At 36.9% G+C, this 10,677-nt stretch overlaps 1 protein-coding gene across 1 annotated transcript; it reads right to left on the bottom strand.

Moving 5' to 3' along the window:
- Window positions 1–543: 543 nt before the first annotated feature.
- Window positions 544–6,016, bottom strand: LOC114827176 (aspartic proteinase 36-like). Its single transcript, XM_070804556.1, has 10 exons — window positions 5,787–6,016; window positions 5,499–5,628; window positions 3,611–3,840; window positions 1,829–2,053; window positions 1,550–1,715; window positions 1,379–1,460; window positions 1,173–1,264; window positions 1,027–1,090; window positions 846–917; window positions 544–566 (listed from the first exon to the last, which is right to left on the bottom strand). Exons 1-10 carry the CDS (start codon window positions 6,014–6,016, stop codon window positions 544–546), a joined length of 1,314 nt encoding a protein of 437 aa, XP_070660657.1.
- Window positions 6,017–10,677: the final 4,661 nt, after the last annotated feature.

Raw genomic sequence — 10,677 nt, 5'->3', positions numbered from 1 at the left:
CAGAAATATCGTTCAAATCTTCCATTAGATATTGCAAGCAAAGGAGGGAAAGTTAGGAGAGAGAGATGAGAAAGGGAGACTGAGCGGAGGGAGAGAGCAGGTGCTGGAAAGGTGATGTTTCATAATGTTATTTTTTATTTGGTTTTACTTGACATGATTTGGTTAAAGGGCAGTGTTTGCCTATTAGGGACCAACTATTTAGACCAAACATTAGTCCTTCGATCGAAAAAAATAAGGGCAAATATAAAAATGCAAGACAATAGACAAACATTAGTCCTTCAATCGAAAGATTGGGATGCAAGGAGGGCATGTGCCATAGTGGAAATCAAACACTCTTATGAGTTATGGCTCTCCTTACTCGGTTTCAAGGCTCCTCCATTTCCTCAAACTCCTCCCCCTCTGAAACCCCTAACTAAATAAAAAAATCGAAAAAATGGGATGCATAAATTTGATCTACGCGGTAACTGAATAATTCTTGCTTAAAAAACGTTTGAGTTTTCATTGATTGTATCATCACATCTATACACATAGCTCAGTTCTTATCTAAACTCTAGGAGAGTTATCAGCTAAAATTCAATTAACAACAATAGTTTCAAAAGGAATCAGACCACTATAACACCCAATTTAAGCTCAAAAGAGCCGCTACTCCAGTTGCTAGATGCTGGAATTTCATGTCTCCTCCTAATAAGCTGCTGTCACTCCGCTGTCTTTCATGAATACCGACAGAGACATTTATGGGCGAGGAGCATTGAAAAGAAAAAGTATGAAATATGACATACTAGTACTGCTAAAATACTATATGGGAAATGAAACAAGAAAAGAATTTAGAACATAGTTTAGCTTACAATTGAAGTTTGCCCAACCCAACTGCTGACCAACTATATCATAAACAACGATCTTATCTCTTAGAAGAAGATCTGCATTCGAAGAGACATGAGAAGTCTTATTAAATGATTTTACATGTTAACTAGTGTTTTGTAAATTCACTAAAGAATTGAACACCATATGCACAGCTTGTTAAATTACCTCCGAGAATGTTGAGCCTTTTGTGAGCTTTAAGGAAACCCATGCACCACGAAGGAAGGCCTTTCTGTAACACTCCATTGCATCAGTCAATTAATATTATTTTAAACAAGAATTATTTTACAGAATGAGGTTGAGGATAAACTTACATAATAACCGCCATCAATAAGATACTCTCGTGGTTTCAAAACCATCGAGACGCCGCCAGCAAAATTCAGACTGACTGACGGAAATGCCTCAGCTAAACTGAAAAATAACGGACATAAATGTCATTCAGTTCTTTTGAGGACAGAGAGGGGTATACATAGATTAATGGAGACAAATTTCACTCAATTTTGTTTGAGGGAGAGAGAGCACTTGCTGATGGAGGTGCGATAGCACTGGTTTCCTGACGTTGAAACCACGGGAGTCACATGTTTAGAAGAAGCCAAAGTTATCTGCACAGCCAAATACAAGGGAGTCACATATAGTAATCGTATATTACTATACCCTTTCATATAAAAGAACTAATGGATCTCGAACTTACAGCACGAATAAAAGGTTCATACAATTCTTCTATAAGATATGCTAGAATAGTTCCCGAGTCCACAACAGTTCCTCGTCCACGTGATACTTTGAACGCTGCTGGATCAATCGGCAAAATTTTCCCGTTAACAGCAATGCTCTGTAAGTAGATTGCATAATATGGCCGCCTGAAAACAGTAGGTAGAAATTTGTTATATTAATTAAACAAAAGAGGTACTCACGGAAACTTTCAATTAAATCAAAGAAACAATTAAATGGAAGTACACGGATAAAAATTTACTTCGGGACAAGGGGAGTATAAACAATACTCGGCTCCAAAATGTCACCAAGTATGAGTATACCCCCACCATAGTCATCTCCTTTCAAACAGTGGGAGAACACGCTGGGAGTCATTCCTTGCGAAGACAACTGCGATAGAACAGACATGGGACCTTGGCTAAAGCCAAATATCCCATTGACTGAGGCCCGGGTCCCAGCCAAAAGTCCGGATACAGAAGTAGTACACCTGTTTCCAATATTATTCAAGGAAATAATGCAATTAACCTCTAATCCCTACAAGAAAAAGCTAGTTTTTATAACATTAAATTACATCGTTTTTAATGTTGTTAGTAGTCAATATTGGTAGCATTTGCGAACAACATCTAAGCTTATAAACCTTTGAACCCCGGAATTAATTCAAACATCTCAAGAACTCAGGTTTAAACTCATGGACAGGTGATGGTGGTCAGTTGTGTTAGTAATTGAGAAATCTGGTTTGTTTCTTTTACTTTTGTCTAGTTTCAGTGTTCTTGGTTCTGTTTTTCCATCTCTTTTGTTGTATTTTCTGTTTTGATTCCTTTGTTCTTGATATTTTTATATGTAAATCATGTTATGGTGTTTTTTCTTTCAGTTTTACTGCTACATTTTGCTGTGGAAGCATGCGTACTTTTGATAACCTCCCTTACCCATTAAGAACAGTAAATCATGCAACTCGGACGCACTAATCAAGGAGCTACACATGCTTTACTTGTTCTTGACTGTGGATGTTGCAGTGATGTTCTTTTATACTCTTTCATATTTTAATATGATTGATCAACTTGGTTATACTATTTTGTGCCATACTGCTAAGTAGGTAAAGGGCCATACTACTCCTACTTAATGCAAAGCTAAATATTGTGTAATACATGCTCTGATGGATACACAAGGGTTCATCTGTCAAATCAGCTTCTAAGTTGAGGAGAAGCTATTTGAAGGTTTCATGATTCCAGGCTTCCAGTTTTGGTTGTTACACTTCAAATGAGAATACAAGAACCATGGCTCTGCAGCTTGGTACTCTCTTTATCGATCTCTATATTTATCATGATACGACTGTTTGATTCTAGTTATTTTTTGTATATAACATGGTTCTTGTTACATGCCATGATTTCACATACACAGTTATTGGACCTTGGCCCATCCTTTTATGCTAGAAGTCAATGTGAAAAGCCGTTTAGCTTTGTCAATAGGAAGACAGCTTTTTTTTTTTCCCCCCTCAATTTTTGCTCATCAGTGGTTATAGTATATAGGATTGAAATAGTTATAGAACATAGGATGGCACCTGTTACCTCCAATACTTATTAAGGAGCAGATTACACAATACTTCATATCTTGAGTTAAGTTTTAGCGTTTTTATATGTAGTGGTTGAATCATTTTCTTTGCACCGTCGTTCAAGGTTGTCTGACACATATATTTGATTGTGCTTTTAGAAATGGAAAGTCTACCTCTCCTTATTTTAATTTTTGTTTGAAATGGCAATGTAACTTTTCTGTGTTATGGAGTTAGATGATTAAGGCAAGGGTGGTTTTGGGCAAATAAAAAAATTCAAGGGAGGAAGTGCTTGTTGATATTAGAGAGATGGCAGATCAATTGCAGCTTGTGTTAGTGGTTTTTATGAAGAAAGCATAAAGGTTTGCATTTTATTGGTTTTGCTTCATCTCAATAGCCTACCATGCATTTTCATTACATTTGCTAATTTCCTAAAGTCTACCACCTTACTTGTAGTGAATAAACAGATGCAAAAAGAAAGGTTAAAATGATACTCACCCGAAAACAATGGGTGCTGAAGATTCCAGTGCAACATAAGATCGCACTGGAATAGTGTCAAGATGAAGCACATCTGATACGAGAAAACTGGTGATGCGATCTCCGCCGGAATATGTCATATCATATTCGCACCGGTGGCTTTGACGAGAGCATTTGCCGCACATTGCATGTGAACAAGGGAGCACCCCCCCAGTGGATGAATTGACAATGTCATAGAAACTGAATCGAGTCTTTGAAACATGTTGCAGAAACAATTAGGACAAAACCAAATAACACAAGATATAGTATTGAAATATACAAACAGATTCAATGCAACAGTAAGCTTGGATTCTCTCTCAATGCTGCAACAAGGTTTCAATTTTTGTAGTGTTTATGGGCTAATTTTTTTTCCGGTTTCAAACGATGTGGCTAATTAGGAGAGTGTTTTAGTACACACACATATATATATATATATATATATATATATATATATATATATATATATATATTTGGGGCAACCATGCCTAACTATTCAGATTGTTGAGGGAAGACCTAAATTAGATGTTTAGGTCGTTGAAACACAACGTGAAATGAGCACTAAAGGAGGTCAGTCGAGTGTATTTGAGTGTATATTGTTGGACGTAGGACTATAATCCAACGGTTAATAGGTCTACACAGTTTATTTAAGGATTGTTTGGAATATAAATAAGATTAGGATTTAGTTAATAGCTATAGCTTGTATCCCAAGTAAAGTTAATATATTCCGGATTTCCTTGGGGAATAAGGGCTCCTAATTTTATCCTATTTGGAATGAGATTTGGTGTATCAATTATTCTTGGACTGCAAGGATTCCTAATGACATTATTATGGGAAGATTCATTAAGGTTAATTCCATATAAATACAAGGCTAAGGTCCCTGCTCATAACACGCAAAAACTCATATGAACATCTCATTAGTTCGAGTATAAAGGAGTGTTGAGTGTGCAGAAGACTTTGGTCAACTAACATATTATTCCGCAGGATTCCAATACAATTTCCACGATAAGGAGAAGTACATGGTTGAGCCTATTCTACATAAAGATGGTTCATCTTTCCTACATGCCATGTTGACTTCGAGTACTTTATCAATTGAGCATAATTTATGGAGAGGTTAGTGTTTTTAGTTGTTTATGAAATAGATAAAGTATTACATATATGACTATTCTAAATTGAAGCTCAGTGTATGTATGTGTGTGTGTTTATATATATAATCCATTATTTTCAATTCCCTATTCTGCTATGATAGTCCTCTGTTCATTGTTCTGCACTAGTGATGTGTGCTTGCACTGCTTTCTTTTCTTATTTGCAGGGATGATGGTTTTGCCAAATATTTGTGTTTTCTGTCCATTTTTAGTTTCAAATAAATAAGATTCTCTTCTTTTGCTAAACCGAAATCGTAATTATCTTTCTTCCATATAGGTACTTTTAGATGTATTCGTGCAAATTTCCTTTGGCATCACCAGAGTGTCAACATCTTCGATTAAAGGGATCTCCCTCTTGTATGGAATATGTTGATTAGTGTGGTCTAAACTTTTTTTATGGAGCATATTATTTGGTTTCTTTCTAAAAAGCTTGATGATAAATGTTAGGATTGAAGATATACTGCAGAAACTAAAAAGGCTTTACATAGCTTATGGCAAGGCATAAGAGAGGCAGTCTTAACCCATAGATAGCTTATGGCAAGGCATAAGAGAGGCAGTCTTAGCCCATTCTATGGGTCCAATTATAAATGCTAAGTCATTGGCACTAGCCATTTGAATAAGCTTGGCTTCTCATACATGCAAGATTGTACGTTAAACGTTTGGAAGTAGGATTGCTAAATTGATAGCAAACAATGGGGAATACAAAGAAGAAAGAAATGTGAACTTACTCCCAGATCAGTGAATCGGGGGCAATTACTGCAGGAACTGCAGGAAACCCAGAACAAGTCACTCCCCGTGTCAAGCAACACATAGAACTCTCTTGGCGAAGAGCCTATTTTAACTTTCGTCACATACACCCTAGAGAGAGTCATAAAATCATGCAGCAAAACTAGTTATTAACTGTTTTTTCAGAGAATAGTATGATATTTTCATTCATCGAAAAATGGGCATTACAAATAGCGAGCTTTCTTAATAAAAACCATCCAAAAATGATTAAAGTCAATTAAAAAAGCTACCCGATGTGTTGAGGATGGCCATAGTAATCTTCATACACGACTGTAACATTGATTAAGCCGCCCACAACTGTTTTGAAGACGTGGGCGTGCCTCGAAAGGTCTCGAGCTCGGAGCTCATCCAGTCGAATTGGGTGCCTTGACGGAAACGCTCTCTCTAGAGAGAAAACATTCCCGCGGACACCAAAGAACGAAATGAGGAGGGTGGCCAAAAGTATGTGAGCAGTCCCCATCGTATAGTGCAAAGAAATCTGAACACATAAGAAAATTGTGTTAGGGTTTTGAACAAATAATGGTACTAATATTTAGAGTTACAGTCGTTCTATTAGGAGGATTGGCCAAAAAACCTATAATCACAAGCAGCATCTCTAGATTGAGTTCACTAAAATTTAAAATCAGCTGCTACCAGTTAATATTACAATGATTAAATACAACCGAGAAATCAAAGATCATGAAGCATTTTGAGAGCTCATGATCTAAACTATGCAGCAAGCAAATGCACCGGTGTGTGTGTGTGTGTGTGTGTGAGAGAGAGAGAGAGAGAGAGAGAGAGAGAGAGAGAGGAGTTACAGAGGAGAACAAGGAGTTCTGGACGATGTGTGTGTGGGGGAGAGAGACGGAGTTACAGCAAATTTGAAGCAACAGGAAGAGAGAGAGAGAGAGAGAGAGAGAGAGAGGAATAGGCAATGAGAAACCGAGAGCGTTCAAATGAAGGACTGAAAAATTAGTTTTTGGTGGAGAAAATTGATGAAGGTGGTAGTTCAAGGTGGTTTCTTAATTTTTTATAAGAATAATGTTAGAGATATTAAATTTACAAATTAAATTAAATGATACGTCACTAATAAGAATAAACACATTTATCAACGCTTAAGTAATAAACCAATCATTAACTTCCATGTTCTTTAGTTTCTAAAATTTAATATACCTAGCATTACTCTTTTTATAATTACGATTCTCCTTACTTACAGAGTGACTCTTAGAGAGAGAGAGAGAGAGAGAGAGAGAGAAGCAACTGGACTCAACTAAGAGAGAGAGAGAGAAGAAAAGCCTTTACCGAAAGAAAAAAAGAAAAGAAAAGCCCGGGAAAACTTTTTTTTACCTTCTCTTTTGTGTTTAGGTACCAAATTAAGTTTACAAACCAAATGATGTGTCACCAATAAGAAATAAACATGTTAATTAACACTTATTAGTAATTCAATTATCAACAATCACATCATTTGATTTATAAATTTGGTTTCCCTAACATTATCCTTTGTTTTTTTTATCTTTGTGATGCAAAAGTGAATTTTTACTGCAACTCCCCACCTTCGACTTAAAATGGATTGGACAGAGCTTTAATTCCACTGTGACAAAAGATTTTTCAATGTGCCATAGTACCGTGTACTGAACATACTGAAAATTTCTCCACGTTGAGAATCAGAAGGGAAAGGGCGAAACTTTAGTTTACATATCGAGCTTTGATCTAACTTGTGGTAATTTAATTAATACTACATTTGCAATATAAGAAATACTACTACTCTTACGGTATATACTTGGGGATTATTCATACTTTCTATCTTATTATAGAATAACATAATCGAGCTAGAGAAGAATTTCGGGTTTCTATTTTCTAATGCTATTATATAATACTAAGTCGGATCGGATTAGATATAATCTACATTTGATATACAAGCAAATGGATTATATATTCTTGGTTAGTTTAACATCACGTTTTACTTATAAAGTGGTTTTTCATGCATAAAATCTAAATGAAACAAATTTTTGCCAACAAAGACTGAGTCTAAAAATTTGTTAAGTTCGCTAATTACGTGTTTAATTCTTTTTTTTTTTGGCTACCAAATTGAGAAAGCATATATCCTTTTCTTATTCATATAGGTCTGCAATATTGTTGATCATGAAGGTGGGAATGTATCAGAATCAGAAGATAAGCAGTAGAGATAGAGATCAGATGGAGAATTGTATTCGAGTGGTAACCTTCCAATATCTACGACTTCTTCGCTTTTACTTAGTTTAATTTTTTTTTTTATGATACCTTTTAATTGGAGATGAGATCAGAAAGGTCACTGCTTTGGCCCTTGGGTTGGGACCCAATTTCCAGAAACACCTCATTCAGCTTTTGAGTTTCTTTTGCCTAATTACAAAAAGAAAACAGGCCTCATAATTATTTTTCAATGAGGAACAATTACTCCCTATCCCTATCCTGTTAAAGCTTACTTGCAGCCACCCCTCCCTTTCTACCATAGCGTACGAGTCATTAACACGTGCATGCATGCATTTAGGGTTCAGCAGAACCAAACTAGGGGTCCATGTACAAGTTAAAACAGAGAGCTATAAGTTAACACGTATTACAACCGAAACTTATACCAATTAAGATTTTTAATGTTTTAAACTTATAATATATTCAAATTACTGATCTTTCAAATATATATATATACACACACAATTATGGAATATATTTCTGAAAATATTTATATGTATAGACATACATACGCATACACTAAGTCAAACCGAATTATATCATATACGGTTAGCTATAATTTAGATCTTAAATGAATTATGGGATTGAAATCTCAAATTCACATCCTATTAATTACACCAGAGTTGAAATCAGATTATTTTGGGAGTCACATCACACATTCGTACACTGGTAGAAAAATTAGTATTACCTTAATGTTGAAAATTATGAATTCTTATTTAGCTAAAAATCAATTAAAAAATTTTACTATTTAACCATATGTTGATGCACAAAATCAGTGAGGACATTGGTACAACAGAAAGTGTCAAGTTTGTGACATTCGCTAGATTGCTCCAGTCACTAGTGTGGATAAGTATGTAAATGGATAGAGATAGGAAGCAAACACAAGATGTATGTGGTTCACCCAGATTGGCTACGTCCACGGAGTCGAGGAGTTCTCATTAATTATGAAGGGTTTACACAAGTACATAGGTTCAAACTCTCCTTTAGTGAGTACTAGTGAACGGTTTAGCACAAATGACATTAGGAAATATTGTGGGAGAATGATCTCCTTTTATAGAAGAGTGTTTAGCTTTGTTTTGACATTGACACGTGTCGTGTTGTGATTGGCTTCTGATGTTGACACATGTCGCACTATGATTGGCTTCTGATGTCGACATGTGTCGCACTGTGAATGGCCTCCTGGTTGGAAGGAAACTCTTCTGGGTCCTTGACGGTATAATGTTGACCGGTGCTCGGTAGTTTCGAGATTGGTCAAGTATGATACAAACAGTGCTCCCTAAGTTCCCGAGTGAGCGAAGCTCCTAGGTTGGGGACTTGCAAGATCCAAGTCGCTGAGTAATCACGAAACTTCTAAGTACCGAAATGTGGTATCATTTTCACTTGCCTTATCTGTCTCATAGGTAGATATGACATCTTCTCTGGAAGTACTTTTCCTCCATCTAGGGATGGTATCTTTAATCGACGAAGATGCACAAGGTAATGTATCAATTTCACTTGAAGCTTACTTGTAGTTTCGGGCTTGGTCAAACGCTATACAAACCCTATAGTAAGAGTCCCCCAAGTCTCTGAGCGAGGAGATCTGCCGAAAGAGGTGACAGACAAAGTAAACAATTAGAGTTCCAAGCAGTCATTCTCAGATCGAAAGTTTGATCTCGTGTTCCGGTTGATTGTTCTCATTCTCCTTGTTCTGTAGACATCAACAAGGACAAAGAAAAGGACATGGAGAAGAGATGATATGATATACTTTTGCTTTTGAAGAAGTAACTTTCCACAGACTTATTCTTGAACTGGGTTGGAGGGTTTTTTGGTTTCCTCCAGAGTATAAGGCCGACTCAAGAATTTGAGGGTCAAAACAAGTCCATTAAATCAAAAGTGCATTCGACCTTGATGATATGGGATACTTTTGCTGTTGACAAAACAATAGATAAATCAGCACGTGTTCTGTTGCGCTTGTCTCCACATGCTTCCTTGTATCATTCTCACTTGCCCTATCTTTTCCTCAGGCAGATGTGGTATCTTCTCCGGAAGCACAAGATGTTGAAGATGAGTACTCGAGAGCAATGCCAGGTAAGTAATTAGGTAAGGGGTTCCAGGCAGTCAGTTCCTGACTGGAAGCTTGATTCCAAGTGCTGACTGATTGCTCTATTTCTTCTTGTTTTGTAGGTAAGAACAAGGACGAAGGAAAAGATAGGGAAAAAACATGATATGGGATACTCCTGCTTTTAATCCTGATGATATGAGATACTCTTGCTCTGGTGTGACTTGTTTACAGAGGTATTATCGGGGGAAAGAAAGCTGAGTATTTCAAGAGGCTTCGTTGGGAGTGCCCTCTCAGATATGAGGAATGGTTGAGCATTTTTGCAGGTCTGCCTGTCCGTAGAGGATGAAGGTCGCCATATATAGGAGTTTCCCTAACAAGTAGTAATGCTATTCTTTTACCCTTCTTGGTCATGGCAATGTAGTGGGAGCTGCCAGCTTCACGTGTTTTAACTTTGTCAGAGCACTTTGAAAAAGTGGTCCGTGGTGTCCGGAGAGCTGATGTTGAGTGTGAAGATTGCAGACAAGCTTTATCCAAGGAAATTTGACTCTCGAAGCTCGGAGAGTGGTACCTCTTTGGTTTTCAGGAAAAAAGACATGTTAAAGATCCGACTCTCGAAATTCGGAGAGCGTTGCCTCTTTGATTTTGAACAAGCAATCCTATTGGGAGTCTGGCTTTTAAGATTCGGAGAGTGGTACCTCTTCGATTTTTTAGAAAGCAATCCTGTTGGAATTCTGGCTCTCGAGATTCAGAGAGTGGTGCTTCTTCGATTTTTGAGCAAGTAATCCCGTTGGGGGATCTGGCTCTCGAGATTCGGAGAGCGGTGTCATTTCGATTTTTAAACAATCAATCTTGTTAGGAGTGTTTTCTCGGATATG

Source organism: Malus domestica, chromosome 09 (genome assembly GCF_042453785.1).
Source record: "Malus domestica chromosome 09, GDT2T_hap1".
NCBI classification, from domain to species: domain Eukaryota; kingdom Viridiplantae; phylum Streptophyta; class Magnoliopsida; order Rosales; family Rosaceae; genus Malus; species Malus domestica.
The sequence above is the reverse complement of the archived record's forward strand: the minus strand, read 5'-3'. Positions and strand labels throughout refer to the sequence as shown.

Excerpts from the sequence above, each read along its gene's own strand:
- LOC114827176 (XM_070804556.1), bottom strand. The coding sequence starts at position 6,016 with ATGGGGACTGCTCACATACTTTTGGCCACCCTCCTCATTTCGTTCTTT. Across the intron at positions 1,716-1,828 it reads TATACTCCCCTTGTCCCGAA|GCGGCCATATTATGCAATCT; the intron begins GTAAATTTTTAT and ends TACTGTTTTCAG. Across the intron at positions 1,461-1,549 it reads ATGAACCTTTTATTCGTGCT|ATAACTTTGGCTTCTTCTAA; the intron begins GTAAGTTCGAGA and ends TTGGCTGTGCAG.